General features: G+C 39.6%; 1 protein-coding gene across 1 annotated transcript; it reads left to right on the top strand.

Annotated features, from left to right (window-relative positions):
• Positions 1–15,803: 15,803 nt before the first annotated feature.
• LOC126371098 (cuticle protein 16.5-like) lies at positions 15,804–17,039 on the top strand. Its single transcript, XM_050016303.1, has 2 exons — positions 15,804–15,828; positions 16,044–17,039. The coding sequence occupies exons 1-2, from the start codon at positions 15,817–15,819 to the stop codon at positions 16,971–16,973; spliced, it is 942 nt and encodes a 313-aa protein (XP_049872260.1). The 5' UTR covers positions 15,804–15,816; the 3' UTR covers positions 16,974–17,039.
• The last annotated feature ends 1,393 nt before the right edge of the window (positions 17,040–18,432 follow it).

The raw sequence follows: 18,432 nt of genomic DNA, 5'->3' as shown, positions 1-18,432 counted from the left end.
TTCGAACCCCAGCACTGGACTTGCACCAATGAAAGAAAGAAAGAAAATATTTATTTCCATATTGGACGCCACATTTACAAACTTACATTACAGAAATAAAAAAAATAGAAAAAAAAACAAAGACAAAAAGACAAATAATACAGACATTAAATACACAATGGAGGCGCCCAAAATAAAAAAAGGATCTCCCTCAGCATAATGCCGTGACACGTGCTTAGCACGGGCCGCGGCGCTGATATTATGGGAGACCTATCGAACCTATCAATGAGTTAGTTTTTAGTTAGCTCGCCCATTTTAGACGGCGATACGGTTCACCAATTCACATCCATCTCAAGTTCATCTTGTGATGGATGTACCTCTGACTACCCCCAGGGATATAGCCTATATTGCACAACTTGATTACGTTTGGAGATATTTTTTATGATTTTAAGGCGCCACTGGAATTATAGCCACAGGTTAATTGCAACCGTGAACAATACGTTATTTTAATATTATAGTTTAGGTAGTAAGCAACACCACATAGATTTTATACCCTATAACGTAGTATAATTAGGGCGACATATCTCTCATCTCTTTCCTACTAAGCTGTATATTTTAGTGTGAAAGAGATAAATCTCGTCTCTGTTGCAATGGGCAATGTACTATATGGGTGAATATCAAAATGTGCCAAGTTTGGCGGCGAACTTTCATATTATTTTTTCGTGAAAAATTGTGTTCCGACCCGAAAAAACAACAACAACAACAACAAGGAACCAGTTACCTCGTAGCTACAACTATCCTTTTTCATGTCGGAACCCAATTTTTCACGAAAAAATAATATGAAAGTTCGCCACCAAACTTGACATTTTGGTATTCACCCATATCTGTCCTGCTGTCATTCTCATCATGCTACGTTAAAGAGGGTATAGTCAAAAACATACCACTTTTTTGCATGAAGCTAACCAACATTCAATAGAATCCTCTCCATGTGTACGATATAAACGTTCTTATTTAGGATATTCATGCAAGTACTTACACGACTATTCTGCATATGCAGAATAGCCATATGGCTATCATAGGAAAATGCGTATCATAAAATCGTAGGGATTTTTTACACTTTGGGCTTGTTTATATTGCTCTATTTCAGTTTATTGCAGTAATGATGCTGATTCCAGTACACACCATCTTAATTTCAAGTTATACTTGTCATTTTCTTATCCGCCGAAAAGGAAAGGGACGGGTAATAACATTTATGGAACACATTAATAAACCCTCCCAAAATGTTATATCCGCCAATAACCCGACAGAATTAAGTTCATAGCACACTCAAACAGGTTGCATATCAGCGAGATGCCTATTTCATGCCTTCGTGTAGTTCATTTAGTAACTCACTCATTTTTAAATTAACAGTTGTCAATTATCCGTCTCTTTCCTCTCCTTTCAGATAAGAAAATGATGGATATAACTTAAAATACAATTAGGAGGTGTCTGCAGGAATCGGGGCCAATTTAATCCTAAAAACAGATTATTGTTGTTTCTGACTGTTAAACTTTCATGTTATCGTTAAGTTAATGTTGTAACGTAACTGCAAGTTTTTGAAAAACTCTTTGGGGTTATACCACCGCAGCTTTATGTGTTAGTTGGTAAGATAAATGTGACTCGTCTAATAAATAAGGAACCTCTACAACTTATCAACTCTGTATTTTTTGATGTTTATTAAAAAAAAAATAACTAAATTCGTAATATTGGCGGAAATGTTTAGATAAGGGAAGTTGTAGGTATTTATTTGCAAAAATAGATTTTCCCTGTTTGGTATTTTTTTGGTTTTGCCTTTGATGCCATAGAAACGGCGCGGCTCCTTTGTTTTACTAAATTCTAAAACTATTGATTTAATAATTGGTGCTTTTGGAATGTGATAAGGTGGAGTGAAATTTAAAATTAGCAATTTAGATAATCTATCCCTATTTTTAGTCATTGAATTGCCATTTATTTTAGAGATTATTCTGGTGTGTGTTAAGTAGTAGTGTTATTGATGCCCTACGTCACGGAAGGACGACACTAGAGGACTGTTAATCACTATAAATCGACGAGTAACCCGGAAAGAAATAAATATTCCATATTAGAGCGAGATATCGCTTTTCTTCCAGCGGGATATAAGTTGCGGTTCTGTGTATAGGAAATATTGCTTTTTTTTTCGTTCTTCTTGAAAGCTTAAATGTCGTTGAATGGCGTTGCGTTATGAGCGTTGTGTTGTGATACTTTGCAAAACAAATTATTAAGAGCTGCAGCTAACAAAGTCTTTAACTAGATATTTCGGATCATCTGTTCTTGCCGTTGCCCATCTCACCAGCAGTGCCCATAATGTTTTAATATAATTACGCGCGAATTATATCGAGGGTACGACCAATAGACCTACGGCGATTGGTCAAAGCCTTTATAATACGAGGCGCGCGCAGTGCGAAAGCCGTGCCGCGAGGGCCAGTACATTTAAAATAACGGTTTGTGTGATTGACAGTCCTGTAGTGTGTGAGTGTGTGTTCGGCCATGCCTAAGCGTAAGTTTATCTCTATCTCCTGAGCAAACTAATATCTCGAGCATATCACTCGTAGTACCAATTTGCAGCCAAATATGACGTCTATTCAATAATTTGCTAATATTATTCCGTAGGTATAATGTGAATTCGTTCCAGAGGATTTTAGCACTTTGTCTTTCTGTAAGTTTGTATTATATAAGTAAATGTTGTATGATTATAACTAATTATGCTCATTATGTAAAGTAGGTGCGATGTTGAATTTTTGTTATCAAGTGTTTTACTTTTTGACTATTTTAAAGTGGATTTGATCTACATGTGCTTCGTAGTATGTAATTATGGATGGTGTCAATTAAAAGACAAATAAAATGGATGTTACGAAACAATTTTGTTTATTTTTCATCACCATCATCAATTTAAGAGCCACGCTCTTGTCGGTGCAGCATTTTCTATGCTACTTTTATTTTCCTTTTTTTTCGTTTATTTTTAACATAACATAATTATTATTCACTTCAATTCTGTAATACACTTCTCATCAAAAAAATCGAAACACCTTGCAAGTTTACGTTTTGTCAGGATTATCAGAAAAATGTGTACATTTAGGAATAAATGTTAAATGTCGTTTAATAGTGAGTAATATGAGCTTATCAAATCTTAATGTTAATGTTCTAAATTTAAATGAATTTTTCATAGGTTTCGTATTTTGTTAAATGAGTCATTTTTATTACGTATGGAGTATAAAGGAAATGGATAAAACAACACACGTAAATGAAAAAAAAAGCTAAAAAACGTTTATTTAATAAATTGTATTCCCTCCCCGAGCTCTAATTACTGCTTCCATACGGTTCTTCATCGATCGGATGAGAGTCACGATCACATGCTGTGGTATATTGTCCCATTCCTCTTGGATTGCATCTTGCAGCTGGCTAAGTGTTTCTGGGGCAGGATCTCTTGCTCGAATTCGTCTCTTTAATTCATCCCACAGATGTTCAATGGGATTCATGTCCGGGCTTCTTGCTGGCCATTCCATAATAGAGATATCGACTTCGTTAAGATAATCTCGTACGACGCCCGCGGTGTGAGCCCTAGCATTGTCGTGCATGAATATGAAGCCGTTGCCAATAAAATGTGCATAGGGCATCACATGAGGCTCGAGACACTCTTCGACGTACCGATCACAGTTTAGTGCAGGCAGACGTGGCCCAGACACGAAAGCAAGCTCTGTCTTACCGTCGGCGCTGATTCCTCCCCAAACCGTCCACGAACCGCCACCATAGCTGACCTTTTCTTCAATGCAGCATTGTGCATAGCGTTCTCCGTCTCTTCTGTAGACCTTGTTCCTTCCGTCGTTACCATACAGCATAATTGTACACTCATCAGAAAAGAGAACTTTGCTCCACTGTAGGTATGACCAATTTAGGTGCTCACGTGCAAAGTTAAGGCGCGCTCTTCGATGGTCTGCAGTTAATTTCGGCCCATTTGCTGGCTTATGCGGTACCAGTCCACGATCCTTCAACCTTCTTCTAATTGTAGAGTCACTTACAGCCACCCTTCGTACAACACGAAGCCGCTGCTGCAGTTGAAAAGCGTTAAGGCGTCGATTTCTTAAAGAAGTTGTTACAATAAATCGATCATCTCGCTCAGAAGTGACCCGATTCCTGCCAGATCCTGAACGGCGCGTGAACAAACCAGTCTCCCGATAACGTTTATAGACTCTATGAACAGATGACAGGCTTAGATGCAGTCTTGCAGCCACAACACGCTGACTAAGGCCAGAATCCAGCAATGCCACAACTTGGGCGGCTTCTGTGGGCGAAGTATCCATACGTTTTAGAAAAAAAACCTTTTTTCAGACGTCCCAAAGTCACAGTATTGAAATAAAAAACAAAAAGTTTAAGGATAGGCGCCAATTTTTAGTTTTTAAACGCTAAATGTACTCCAACCCTAAACACACATTTGTCTCAAAACAGTGATTCATTTCGTTTATAAGATAAACAAATGAAATTCTAATTTTGAATTTAGAATTTTCGCTTATTACTGTAATGGCCAAACTGCCAGCTATACATTTATGTATTTTTTTTCATCGTATGAATTCTTTTTTGTGTTAAATTTGGACAGAAACAATGAAAACGGAAGTGTTTCGATTTTTTTGATGAGAAGTGTACATTCAATAAAACGGCATTTGCATTTTTATCAATCATATTTTGACATGACATAAAACCATAAGTAAAAGCACTACTTACTGATGTAAGTAAGTAGTCGTTACATGAGCCATGTCAGGGGCCTTTGGCGGCTCAATAGTAACCCCGGCACCAGGGTTGATGAGGTTGGTACTCTACCTCACAACCCACACTATAGAAGAAGAATAAGTAAAAGCAGATATACCACAGGTCTGCCCCCTAAATCTTGTAGTTAGCTACTATTTTGGTACTAGGTTGTTACTGAGGTCTGCAGCATCTGGTCGACGTGCCTCTTGCAGGTCTCACCATCATCCGTTCTCACCAGATAGTGCACCGGCCTCAGTACTCTCACAACCTCGCCAATCATTTCATCTTGCATTTTTATCAATCATATTTTGACATGACATAAAACCATAAGTAATAACATAGATAGGTATACCACAAATTCAATAGGTCACTGCGGTTCTGTGGTACACCGGGTTGCTCCTCATACGGGGAGCGCGCGTTCGAATCCCAATACCGGACTTGCACCAATGAGTTATTAGTTTACAGTTAGCTTGCCCATTATAGACGGCTATACGGCTCGCTGACAATCACCAACAGACACCAATCTATCACGTTGGTTTATCAGATAGCTCGGTGAAGTGTGGGCACTACTTAGATCATCTTACGATGGATGTACCTCTGACTACTCCATTGGGTTATTCCAAGTAGTTTGGGTAGTCCAAGTTGCACAAGTTGATTACGTTTGGAGATATTTTTTTATGATTTTTAAGACGCCCCTGTAACTATAATCACCTATGAACTGATCGTTCGATAAAGGTTGTGATACCACAGGTTATTTGCAACTGTAAACAATGCGTTATTTTAATATTATAGTTTAGGTCCTAACCTATTATATATAGTTAATAAATAGTTTATATTATAGTTTAGGTAAGGACCGCCATAACCATTACATTTCTTCTCCTCAGCCATAACACCTTGCGAAATGACGTAAATTCAAAAATGTTACATTGACATTCAACAAGTTTATCCATGATAATGACGTTGAATAAATGATTCTGATTTCTGACCGCATAGATTTTATACCCTATAATGACAAATCTCTCATCTCTTTCCTACTAAGCTGAAATTACGTGTTAGTAACGTGTTTGGTAACAGGCTGTTATAATTAATAAGTACAGTCGGCCGAAGATTGACTCATCAAAGGACAAGGTCATGGTATTAATTACATCCTCGCTGTTCCACTCTTTCTCGTCGCGTATGTCTGGAATTCCAATGAAAATGTTGCTGGGAAGTAGAAGTAGGTAGTATTAGGTATTTTTTGGTTTATATCGAAGCAAGGAGGTAAGTATATCAACCCAAGTGTGGCGATAAAAGTGTTGACAACGTAACGAAGTAAGTATCACTTTTGACAATTTAGCGACCAGTCCCCTTATGGTTTATCAGATCCAAAATAGGACCAATACCAAAAGTGGCTGCTCGTTGACTTCTGGCTATGACAACTTGCAAGTCCTAAGATGGATATGATGAACTTAATGGTGATAAGGGATCAGGTCACAAGCAAGGAAAAAGGCCACAAACAAATGTCAAATAGCAATATTGCTTTTTTAGATGAGTTGCTTTGATCTGGCCTTTTTAACCCCCAGTTCATCGCCCATAACCAGTAGTAAATAAGGACACAACTCTCAGTCGGATTTTACGACATGCTCGGGAGACAAGCAGCTGCACGTCTTCTACGTACACCCAAGAATAGTATTAATTTTTTTCTTACAGGAAGCAGGCAAGGTCGCTGTATAAAGAGCAAATCAGTTATGAGTAAGTACCAGATACCTATTAGTATCATAAATTCTTGGACATTGACCTTGGTACATGGTAGTAAATTATAATGTTTCTGCAATGTAGATCAGACTCGAGTGCTTTGAAGGCTGTTTTTGCCAAATTACACCTATATGCTTTAGACTCTTATTTATTTTTGTAAAATGCCTTATGTTAGTGATTCGAATTATGGCGTCGACAGCGACTCCCCGAACGGCGATTCCCGCTACGGCGAGTGGCTTGACGTCGCTTTAGACTGTGGAGCCAATGAGGGATCTCACAAAAGAAAAAAACATCGAAATCGGACTTGTCCCTGGCAAATATGAATTAGGAAGTTTCCGCTTTATTGACTCTACTATCTATCTCAGAACCTCATCAAAATCTTAATTATCGAAGTCATGGAAATCGGACTCCCTGAGGGTTAAAGAGGGACGTTTGATTTTTACTGCTTTATGTTGATTCGACTCATTCGACTATCTTACTAATGTAGACACAAAAGAGACAGTAAATAAGACAGTTCTGCGTGAAGGCAACATGTGAAAGTATGATCCTTGATCATAATAATCATCCTCACTTGTACCTAAAGGCAGGTTACTGACATTTTCTCTTTTGCACAAGTAAAATTTACCTTTATTAACAGTTTATTTTTAAGATAATCAGAACATTTAAAATAAATAAATAAATAATATAAACAAACCTTCCCGTCAATTTACAACTAGTTAAGCATATATAACAAAAGATTACGAGTACTTTTGAACAACAATAAACGCTATCAATTAAGTATAATTTGATTTACTTACCAAAAGCCAAAACCTGCGGGAGCTTAAAAGCTAGTATCGAAATCAACGGTCGTAGGTTCGATCCTCGTTTGGGTATTAGGTATCATCTATGCTATCCACGTTCCTACCAACATAAGGTTATAATATCATAATCATAATTAACGCCTTATTGCACTCTTTACAAGACATTTACAGGAGAAACTTATTCGAAGGTGGGCAAAGGTGGCCTTATCGCAAAGAGCGATCTCTTCCAGACAACCTTCGGCAGAGGATATAGTACATTTGTACATCGGCAGTGTAGCGCGCTAAAAAAGTAAAATAAAATAATAATAAAAAATACATAAGTACCATATAGTAGACATAACTGACGACCGGAATCACTGTCGTGGTGGATAGGGTGGCCATTCATCACCAGCCCATTAACGTATCCCCATTGCTGGGGCACGGGCCTTCCCTATGGATGGATAGGGAGATTGGGCCTTAAACCACCACGCGGGCCCAGTGCGGATTGATGGTTATTAACGACTGCTTATGCAGCCGGGACCAACGGCTTAACGTGCCTTCCGAAGCACTGAGGAGCTCGAGATGAAAACTTTTTTTTGTGATCACACATCCTATGACCGGCCTTTTTTTTAACGTTGGGAAATGCGTTGCGCATACGTTATGTGCGTTATGTGGGACTCCCCGGGTGTCACCACCCGGTATACCCACTAAAACCCAACGGTGTTCCTCCTTGCCGCCGTGTGGCGGGGATATGGGAACGCAATTGCACACAACCACGTCCCCGCCGGCGGATGCCCTTTAGGGCCCAGCGCCCATGGGAGCGCTCCCATGGGCGCTGGGAGCGCCTCCCCCTCCGCCGAGAGCTGCCCGGAACACTTGGGGAGCCCTACAGCACGGGACCTATGTTGTGGACGGCGGTCCCCCGGCCCGGAGGCCGTCCACAGGTCCCCGTCAAGGCGGCGCTCGGTCGATTGCGACCAAGTACGCCCGTCGCCGCCTTCCTATGACGGGCCTTTGCGAAAGTTGCTTAACTTCAACAATCGCAGACCGAGCGCGTTTAAGCTGGATGGCCATTATTGATGTATAATATATTGTGGATATTTATTTATTTATAAAAGGTACACCAACAGCTTATACAAATAAAACATTGAATAAAATAGAAGTTACATCAGGAATTGGATTGTTACATATGCGAATTATAGGTGCACACAACATGTATATGTATGTGTGTGTGTTGGATTGTGGTCCCTCAATCAGCGCTTATCGCTATCGACCTACTAGGGTCGATTAATTCTTTCAAATATTTTTCCTCTCAGACGCCCTGAGCCAAGGTTCGCGCCGAACTGGGCACCCTCGGGCCTGTTGTCTTAAACTTTGTACCGGGTGAGAGCCTTCAGCGCTCCTCATTTGTCCGGCCAAGTAGTTAATGCCATCTGCGGCAAACCTACAATAAGTCACGTCAAAAAAAAAGGTGGATTGTGGACATACTTACCTAAAATAAAAGTTAAATTTCGAGAAGGAGTAATCCATAAAGTTTTTTTTATTATAACAATAAGTGCAATAAAGAGTTTTTATAATTAGTATTGTAATGCATTTATTACTTCTAGGTAGTTCATAGTAGACAAGAAATATATAAGTAAGGTAAATATTCGGTAAAAGTGACAGAAATTACGACAAGCACGATGTCTCAGAAAATGTCGTGTGGTACATAAAGGGGAATGACTTGCGGTCAACCAACCTTGAGCTACCTAAGGCTGCCAACAGACGGCCTGCACCACAGCAACCGCGCGCAGTCAGATCACCAACTGCTGTCAGCAGGGCTAAAATGCGCAACTTGATAAAACTATCGATCGCCTTATTTTTTTATTTCGAAATCGATAAGTTTGGTTTTTTTTAGTAACAGGCGTGCCACGTGATTTTTTTCGTATTTGGACAGAACGACATGACTTATTTGGGTTCACATATTAGCACCAATAGACAAAACGACATAATTATATCGTCAGAATCATGTTAGGCCTATAGATCAGCAACCGCGTGCAATTAGATCACCAACCGCGCGCAGTTGGACCAGCAACCATGGACACTCGCTATATTCAACTGATTGAAGACCCTCTGACAGATAAACGGACAGACAAAAAAACGGTTTAGGGCTACTAATTAAAAGCCGTTTCTGTATCCATTTTTCGTTCGAATAAAAAAAAATCCAAATATTTTTTTCATTTCATCGAAATATTTATTTGCGCCACTCAAGATGTTTCTGATTTTAAATGTTCTAAAAAAACTACCTCTACAAAAGAAAAAAATCATCAAAATCGGACCTGTCCCTGGCAAGATAGAAAAACCCTTCAGTGATTCCACTATAAATGAATAAATAAATAGCGACTGTGCGCGGTTGATGTTTCGATTACATGCGGTTGCTGCCATGTAGTCCGTCTGTTGGCGGCCTTAGTAGGAATCATTATACCTATTCAGTGTCGCTAAAAGTACCTACCTACTTTTGTTCTCGCTACAAGAAGGAAAAAACTACCAATCTATAAATACTTTCATATCCGCTTAATCTGAATTTAAATACCTAGGTGAAAAAACTGATATGACCTACAAGAGTTTATTTTTTTTTCTCAATAAACCATGGTTTATCAAAGGATCGTGAATCGCAATATCCGCAAACTGGCGGACCTGACGTCAGGTTGGCCGGTGCATGAGGCCATACCATTTTGCGCTCAAAGCTTTTAAGTACAAATCTTTATTGTCTTAGTTCATTTCAGCACAGGAGCTGTGGCCGCCCAGTTGGTAGAACGCTTGAATCTCACTTTGAGGTCGCAGGTTCGAATCCAGCACAAGCCTAAACAAATTCATGTTTGGATCATAAATTATGTATTATCACGTGCACAGCGGTGAAGGAAAACATCGTGAGGAAACAAAATTCCCAAGAAATGCATTTTCAGCGAGGACCTAGTCTGCATTGGGTTGAACTTCCCTTTGCGGGTTGGATGTCAGACAGGCAGTCGCATCTGTAAAAAAACCAAACCAGTCAAATCTTCAGGTTAAGTAAGCGGACCCTGTGAATAACGGAATAATGCTAGGGCGAAATGTACTCATATATTTCAGCACAAAATTCGTAAATCTTCCAGCATATAATTTTATTAAGATATATGATACTACATAGGTGGTCCTGACGTTCACGAGAGACCGTGGTAGTATTTTCCTCACCTAGTCGTGAGCTTATGCAACAGGAGACTTGTCTTTAAACTGGACAAGGCAAAATACTCAGGGTATGACCATGGGTCAGGGCGGAGACCGACAGAGGTTGCTATTTCTTTAGATCCTTATTTGTATGGCATGTAGGCTCTAGATTAAAAATTCTATTTTATTTTTTTATAAATAAGTAAATAAATTAGAATTTTGGCGTCGACACGACGTGACGTCGGCGTTGTTGATTCTAGCTAATGACCCCTAGCAGTTTATTAAACCGAAAGAGGGCTTTTCAGGGCTTAGAACTTTAGTAATTAAAGTTTGGTGATTAGCACAGATTCCTCTAGTAACATTAAAAACCGCCAAAGGGATTGAGTCTCTTTTGACATGGTGGACTGATGGGAAATGGTCTGATTACCTGCTACTTCTTCTCTCGTGAAATTTGTAAGGTCAGTGACCGATCTCACCAACTGTGGTGTCAGGGTTACTATTAAGCCGCCAAAGACCCCTCACATGTTTTTGTAACAACGACATACTTAAGTATGTAAATAATAGCCGGGACCAACTGCTTAACATAACCCTCCGAAGCACGAATTACTCGTAACTTACTTTCGGACATGAAATGAACTAACCAAACAAGAAATCGAACCAGTCACTTTCAGATCGAGAGCAACACACTCTAACCACTAGACTATAGAAGCCTTTATTTTATTAAAGGTACAAATTAGAATTTTCTATCAAAAGCGGCTGCAAGTTGTCTTTTGATTACTTGTAGCTGTGATCACCCCATTAAAGATTACGGGCGTGAGTTTATGTAGTGTGTATGCAGAATTTCAAATAGTCAAAAGAATTTAAAGCCGTCATTAAGCAATTATGTTTGATTCGATAATTGTTTAGGTTGTTATGCGAAGTGAAATTTTCTACATCTTCGAAAAGTCTCTATTCCATAACCAATCAAAGAACTGTCAGTCTTGTGAACCCTGTGAGCTTATCAGTGCGTTTTTGTGGTACCTTCTCATCTTTTGGGTACACTTAGTGGATTATGAAGGTACTGTGACGTGTGTACTAGCTGTTAAGATGCATTTATGGTAGTTTGTAACGGTTTTCTTAAGTTTTACTCCTTTTAAGTACATATAGTTATTGCCTGGGCAAAGCTTATTACTTACTAACTTATTTGTAAGTCAGGTTAAAAAAAGTTTTTGGAAGAAGCCTTCTGTTTTCGGGCACATTTGCAAGAAGGTGTCGATTTCGTCATGCAATCTACCTAATCTGTAGCCTTGGTCTGCCGCGCCTGCGTCTATTGAGGCATGGTATAAGAAGACCAGGTATGCTCAAAAGTGACAGCTAACATTTCAAGGTTAGCCCAGCTGACGTCATCACTCCCTGCGTTGCCATTTTGTAAAAAATAAATTACCCACGACCAATGTTTTTATATTTACTTTGTAAGGAAATTTTGAACTTTTAGTAAAAGATTTTCTTATTTTCTATGTGACAAGTAATAGTAATTCAATACGTTAGTTAGTAATTCACTTAATTTTCAATAATAAAATTTACGTCCTTAGAATGTTGGGGATACTAATTTAATGATAACACAGTGGTAACACTTACGTCATCAAAGGGCTAGCAATGGCGGCGGTATTCTTATACCATGTATTGAGGGACCCAAAGCTAATATTATAATTACTACTTTTAAGTACAAGGATCATTCCGCGTTAAGTAGTTTCATAGAACATGCGATAAATAAGTACTTCGCTTTTATAGTAGATTAGATTTATTCGTACGCACTTTTTTAGAACATGAGACGGTTGACTAAGTAGAGCGATATCGATTACGCAAAGTTAGTAGAGAGAGCCCTGTTATTTCAAGGATATTTTCACTTAATAACTCCTACCTATTTAAAAAATACCGTGATCAAATTCGTTTGATGAATCGGTTGACAACGATAGCTAGTAACTAAATTTAAAAAAAATACGGTTCATTGACAGCCTCCGTGGTCTAGTGGTTAGAGCGTTAGGCTCACGATCTGGAGGTCCGGGTTCGATTCCCGATGGGGACATTGTCGAAATCACTTTGTGAACTGTCCTTTGTTTGGTAAGGACTTTTCAGGCTTGAATCACCTGATTGTCCGAAAAAGTAAGATGATTCCGTGCTTCGGAGGGCACGTTAAGCCGTTGGTCCCGGCTATTAGCCGTAAAAACACCTCCACCAACCCGCAGTGGAGCAGCGCAGCGTGGTGGAGTATGCTCCATACCCCCTCCGGTTGATTGAGGGGAGGCCTGTGCCCAGCAGTGGGACGTATATAGGCAGTTTATGTTTATATGTTTACGGTTCATTGGAGATTTCATAACACAAGCTCTCATATTCCCAATGAGGGACTTTTCAGGCTACGTTTACCAAAAATAATATAGATGTCGTTCTACAGCTTTAACGTGATAATTAGCTATTTTCTTATTACTCGGGTACCTATATAATTCAGAAGCATATACAAAAACGACATACAAACAATTTTATTATTCTTGCTTAATATTTGAATCAAATCATGTCCTTTTTTACAGTAAATATAATAATTATAATAATAATTTTTATTGCCAAAAAAGTAGGTACAATTATTTCCTTAAAATAGCTTAGTCTTGGACACAGGTATAAATAGGTAGGTACCATAGCTGACTAAGTATATGAATATTAAAAAATAAAAATAAATAAATATTAATGAATTTTATTATTATTTTTCTGTTTCTTTTACGTTTTTGTTAATATTTGTGATTTTGTGTAATATTTTTTTTTCCCTACTGTGTTTGTATTGTTACTGTGGTGTCCTCTAATAATAAATACTTTCTTTCTTTCTTTCTTTGAATACTTGTATTACAGCCTATGATGCAGTATAGAATTATGTTGCTGACTATAGCAAAAAAAAGAAGCAATATATTGTATCTCTTTATTCTGATCAGAATAATATGTAGATGATGTAATTGTGCCTGAGTGTAATAAAAACGCTCATCATTTATATTCAAAAACTATCTATACAGCGCCATCTATATTGTTTTTGAGGAACGTAGTCTGGAAAGCCTCTCATTGGGCTCACCATCATCATCATCATCATCAGCCGTATGACGCCCACTGCTGGGCATAGGCCTCCCCCAAGGATCTCCACGACGATCGGTCCTGCGCTGCCCGCATCCAGCGGCTTCCCGCGACCTTCACCAGATCGTCGGTCCACCTTGTAGCGGACCCACTGAGCGTCGTCCGACACGTGGTCGCCATTCTAGAACCTTTCCGCCCCATCGGCCATCGGTTCTCCTCGCTATGTCATTGGGCTAGTAAGTAAGATTTCAGTAAGTACCAATAACGTGTCTTCGAGCTTTCTGTTAGACCAACGTGTTAGGTGGTGAGCCGTATTACCGTCTATAATGATCGAACTTTTTAAGAGAAAATTGCTCGTATTAGATAAGTTAATACCCATTGGTGCAAGTCCGAAAACACGGCGACACACAAGACGACAGTAACCTAATTAAAAAAAGTGCAGTTCATGTTTTGGGATTGGGCCGGACATGTTTGTCGCATGCACCCTGAGCGGTGGGCACGGATCGTCACGCAATGGGTGCCTCATGACGGGTACAGGCGTCGTGGTAGACCTCGAAAGAAATGGCGTGACGACTTGGACGCTTGCCGGAGGGACTGGCCGGAGTGCGCACAGGACCGCGAAAAGTGGAAATAGGAAGGGGAGGCCTTTCCCAGCAGTGGGATCTTGTAGTGTGCGTCAAGCTAGCGGCCTCAAAAAAAAAATGGGCACGAAAAAATAATTTGACCATACCAAAAAATAGTACTCTTATTGAAAAAAATAGTACCTGTTGTAAAAAAAATAGTACCATCACGGTTCTGGATTTATAGCCATGTTTTATTGCACTTGCTAGCTTGACGGTGAGCGAAATTTGGCGAGAGTTAACGACAAGGTCTTTCGCTTTGATTTAAACGCCAAAAAATAGTACCGAAATAGTACTCACCCCCTGCAAAATACCGAAAGTAGTACTTCAACGGTTCCAAAGTTATAAAGGCAGTTCTTTGATCCCGCTAGCTTGACGTTTTGAAAATACCTATTATCTGGGGAATGCTTGCATACTTCAGTTTATAACTAATGTCAATAAACTCGTATGAAATAGTACTCCCTACCATCATAATTTGGACCTGAATTTCTTTGTAGAAATATGTCAAAAAGTCATTATAACCTATGTCATACATTTATCAAGACAAGTACAGTCGCGATAAAATTATTACACATGGTCAAGAATGTTGTCAGATTTTAGTATTTTTCCCCATTTTTGGGTAAAAATTGTGAAGTGCCAGGGTTGTCAGATGAAAGTAATATCATTGTTGAAACTCTTTGAGTTATTCTACAAATACTGCAAATTGTTTATTAACAAACACTTTTTTTATAATAAAAATAAGTAAATTATTTTTATAATAAAAATAAGTAACATTTCCTCTTCAGACGCACTATTAATTTTATTTAAAATTAAATAAATACAAAAATATTATCAGATTCTGATTACTTACCGATAGTGAAGACTGATCAAACGAATTCTACCGAATGAGTAGGAAACGAATATGTCCTTGATATGTCGCCTCAGATACGGATTGTGTCGCGCAAAAATAATTATCGCATTGCCTTCCTGAATTAATGTTTATAAAGTGTGAATGGCTAGTCAAAAAAAATATTTTAAATCTAAAAATGATTTGAATAAGTATGTAGGTAGAATGTATGTAGGTAAATGAATGAAGTTAGTCAGATATCGTATTGTTTCCTAATCTTTCTTTTAGCTACGTATTTTCTCTGAATTGTCAATTTAGAATTAAAAGTATACTATTTATATGGATTTATTTACATAACTACTTATTAGGTAAATTTTCTTCTCACATTTTTTTTCAGAACGCTAAAACTGCACTAAACTTCTGGCTTCTATCTAGCTTTTTAAACTTTAATAACCATACTTACAAAACAAAATAAAAACTAGGATACCTTCAAGTACTTATGAAACATTCATCCACATTTACTGAGTAGTTAGCGGCCAAACACCTATCGATTCGCCTTCTGCATAATGAGGACATTTGCAAGTAGCGTCCAAGGCTCGCGTGCCCTATGCTTTGCTACCCGTCACAAACGGAACAAACGAAATCGAAAGGCTATCTCTGAATCAACGCGTAGGCTAATATTACGTCGTCATACATACCCGGCTCACCTTGGCAATGAAAGTGAATTGGACACTGGACGCAACTGTAGTATAAAAACCAGAGCACTCATTGTCGAAATTATTCAGTTGCCAACTTTAGCAGCACCAACATGTACGCCAAGGTGTGTTAACCTTTAATTGTCAATTGTTGAGCACTCGAGTCATAAATCTTAGCGAATTGTTACTCAATTGTGTTCGAGGATTTGACTAAACTTTCGCAATTTAGGTCGTGAGGACGTTGAGCTGAAGAGTCGGAGTTTCTGTTCGGTGGTTTCTTTAATTAGTTTTTCTAGGGTATTCATTAGTGCAACTTAGTAATTTGTGAATTGTTTTGCAGCTGATCGTCGCTCTCTGCGCCCTGGGCGTTGCCAACGCCGGTGGTCTCCTCGGAGCCGCTCCCTTGGCTTACAGCGGCCACGCATACGCCGCCCCGGCCGTCGCGACCTACGCCGCCGCCCCGGCGGTCGTCACCAAGACCATCTCCCCGGCTGTGTCTTCCTACTCATCCTATTCGACCCACACCGCTCACGGCTCTCCCGTCGCCTACGCCGCCCCCGCTGCGTACGCCGCTCCCGCCGTCGCCACATACGCCGCTGCTCCCGCGGTTGTGACTAAGACCATCACCCCCGCCGTGTCTTCCTACTCCGCGTACTCGACCCAGACCGCTCATGGCTCTCCCGTGGCCACCTACGCCGCTGCCCCTGTTGTGGCTAAGGCTATCGCTCCCGTCGCCTACGCCGCTCCCGCCGTGGTTGCCAAGACCTACGCCGCTCCCGCCGTCGCGACCTACGCTGCTGCCCCCGCGGTTGTAACCAAGACCATCTCCCCCGCCGTGTCTTCCTACTCTGCCTACTCCACCCACACCGCGCACGGCTCTCCCGTCGCCACCTACGCCGCTGCCCCCGTTGTGGCTAAGGCTATCGCTCCCGTCGCCTACGCCGCTCCCGCCGTGGTTGCCAAGACCTACGCTGCTCCTGCTGTGTCTTCCTACTCTTCGTACTCGACCCACACTGCCCACGGATCCCCCGCCGTAGCCTACAGCGCCCCCATCGTCGCTAAGACCTACGCCGCTCCCGCTGTGGCGGCTTACGCTGCTGCCCCCGCCGTGGCCTACAGCGCCCCTGTGGTCGCTAAGACCTACGCCGCCCCCGCCGTCGCAACTTACGCGGCCGCCGCCCCCATCCTGAAATCCGCTGTGGCGTACTCCGCCGCCCCCGCTGTGTCTCACCTGTCCTACAGCGGACACGGTGCTAACTATGGTTGGTAACTGAATCCTCGAATAATTTATTGTAAATAGACCAATGTAAAATAAACGACTTGCCATACAAAATTATTTGCTGACTTTACTTTACTTCCACCTTGATTTTCATCTAAGCTATCTCTAGACACTAGGACATGCTACTCATTTCTACATAGGTAGTTACATAATAATGTGACATTGAAATGCAACAGACCGAACACGAAAGTAATTTAAAATTAAATTGAATACCTAACCTTATATGGGTGAAAAAGAATTAACACATCAATAAAATTATCACTAACATTTAAAATAGTCATACCTCGCAAAATATTTCTCAAATTGACTGTGATAATTACATAGAACTATGTAATTATCACATTAACAAAGTAACTTTACTTACTTTTTTATTATTATGAAAAACACACTGTATTTTAAACACAAATTGTATGATCCGTCGAATAATTATAATACCTATTCATTTTGAACAACTTCCAAACGAGTTTACTTACCTACTATGCAACAATGGTTTGCGAATATGGCTTCCACCCAAAAATAAACATTGTCTTCATTATAAAAATATGGAGCAGTCTATAAAAATCAGCAGATAATATATTAGATACAAGCGCAGACAGTTTTCTGAAACGTGACTGTTATTTTAGTTTTGGACACCAAATTGGGTTATAGGTAAGTACCTAAGTAGAGTACAGTTTTTCAACATTAGGTACGTTTTGTGCAAAATACTTTGTAAATTTTAGGTAAATAAGGTGTTCTATTACTGAGACAGATCTCAAGTGCAAGATAAGTCTGAAGTTGTTAATAGTCGTTCGAAAGCCATTGACTTGACTGTAACGATTGCTAAGTGAAAAATATAAGTTTAGAAACTAAAATCCGACTACGGAAAAATCACGCTCTAAAAAGTATTAAACAAGAAAATAGGTATATGTCTCTGAAATTCTTTCGAATAGTGATGTTTATTAGATAGCCGTGGTCGTATTCCGTGGTAAGCAAACTTTTAGGTCAGATTGGAATAAGATCACGGCTATCTTCTCTAATAGTGATATTCGGAAGAATTTCAGAGACATATATTTACATATACATATTTTCTTGTTTAATACTTTTTAGATCGATTTTTCCGAACTCGGGTTTTAGTTTTTACCCGACTGCAGCGAAGCAAAAATGAGGGTTATGTGTTTGACCGCTATGTATGTCCGTATGCACGTCTTTCCGTCCGTTCCAACCTAACTTCTAAACCACTTGTCAGAATGTCACATAATCCTTCTTTTTGCTTTGCCGAAGTCGGGTAAAAATAACACCACCAATTACATCAATGATTCTCATTGTAGGATCTTAGTAGGTTGTATATGGAATACAATTAGGGCATAGAAATTACATATTTAAATATTTAAATCTTCCTTAATATAACATCAAAACTTTTTACTAATTACCTATAAAAAAAATTGTAAGTAGGTACTTACATTCACAAATG

The sequence above is a fragment of the Pectinophora gossypiella genome, chromosome 12, assembly GCF_024362695.1.
Source record: "Pectinophora gossypiella chromosome 12, ilPecGoss1.1, whole genome shotgun sequence".
Taxonomy (NCBI): domain Eukaryota; kingdom Metazoa; phylum Arthropoda; class Insecta; order Lepidoptera; family Gelechiidae; genus Pectinophora; species Pectinophora gossypiella.
This window is presented reverse-complemented; position numbering and strand designations above follow the sequence as displayed.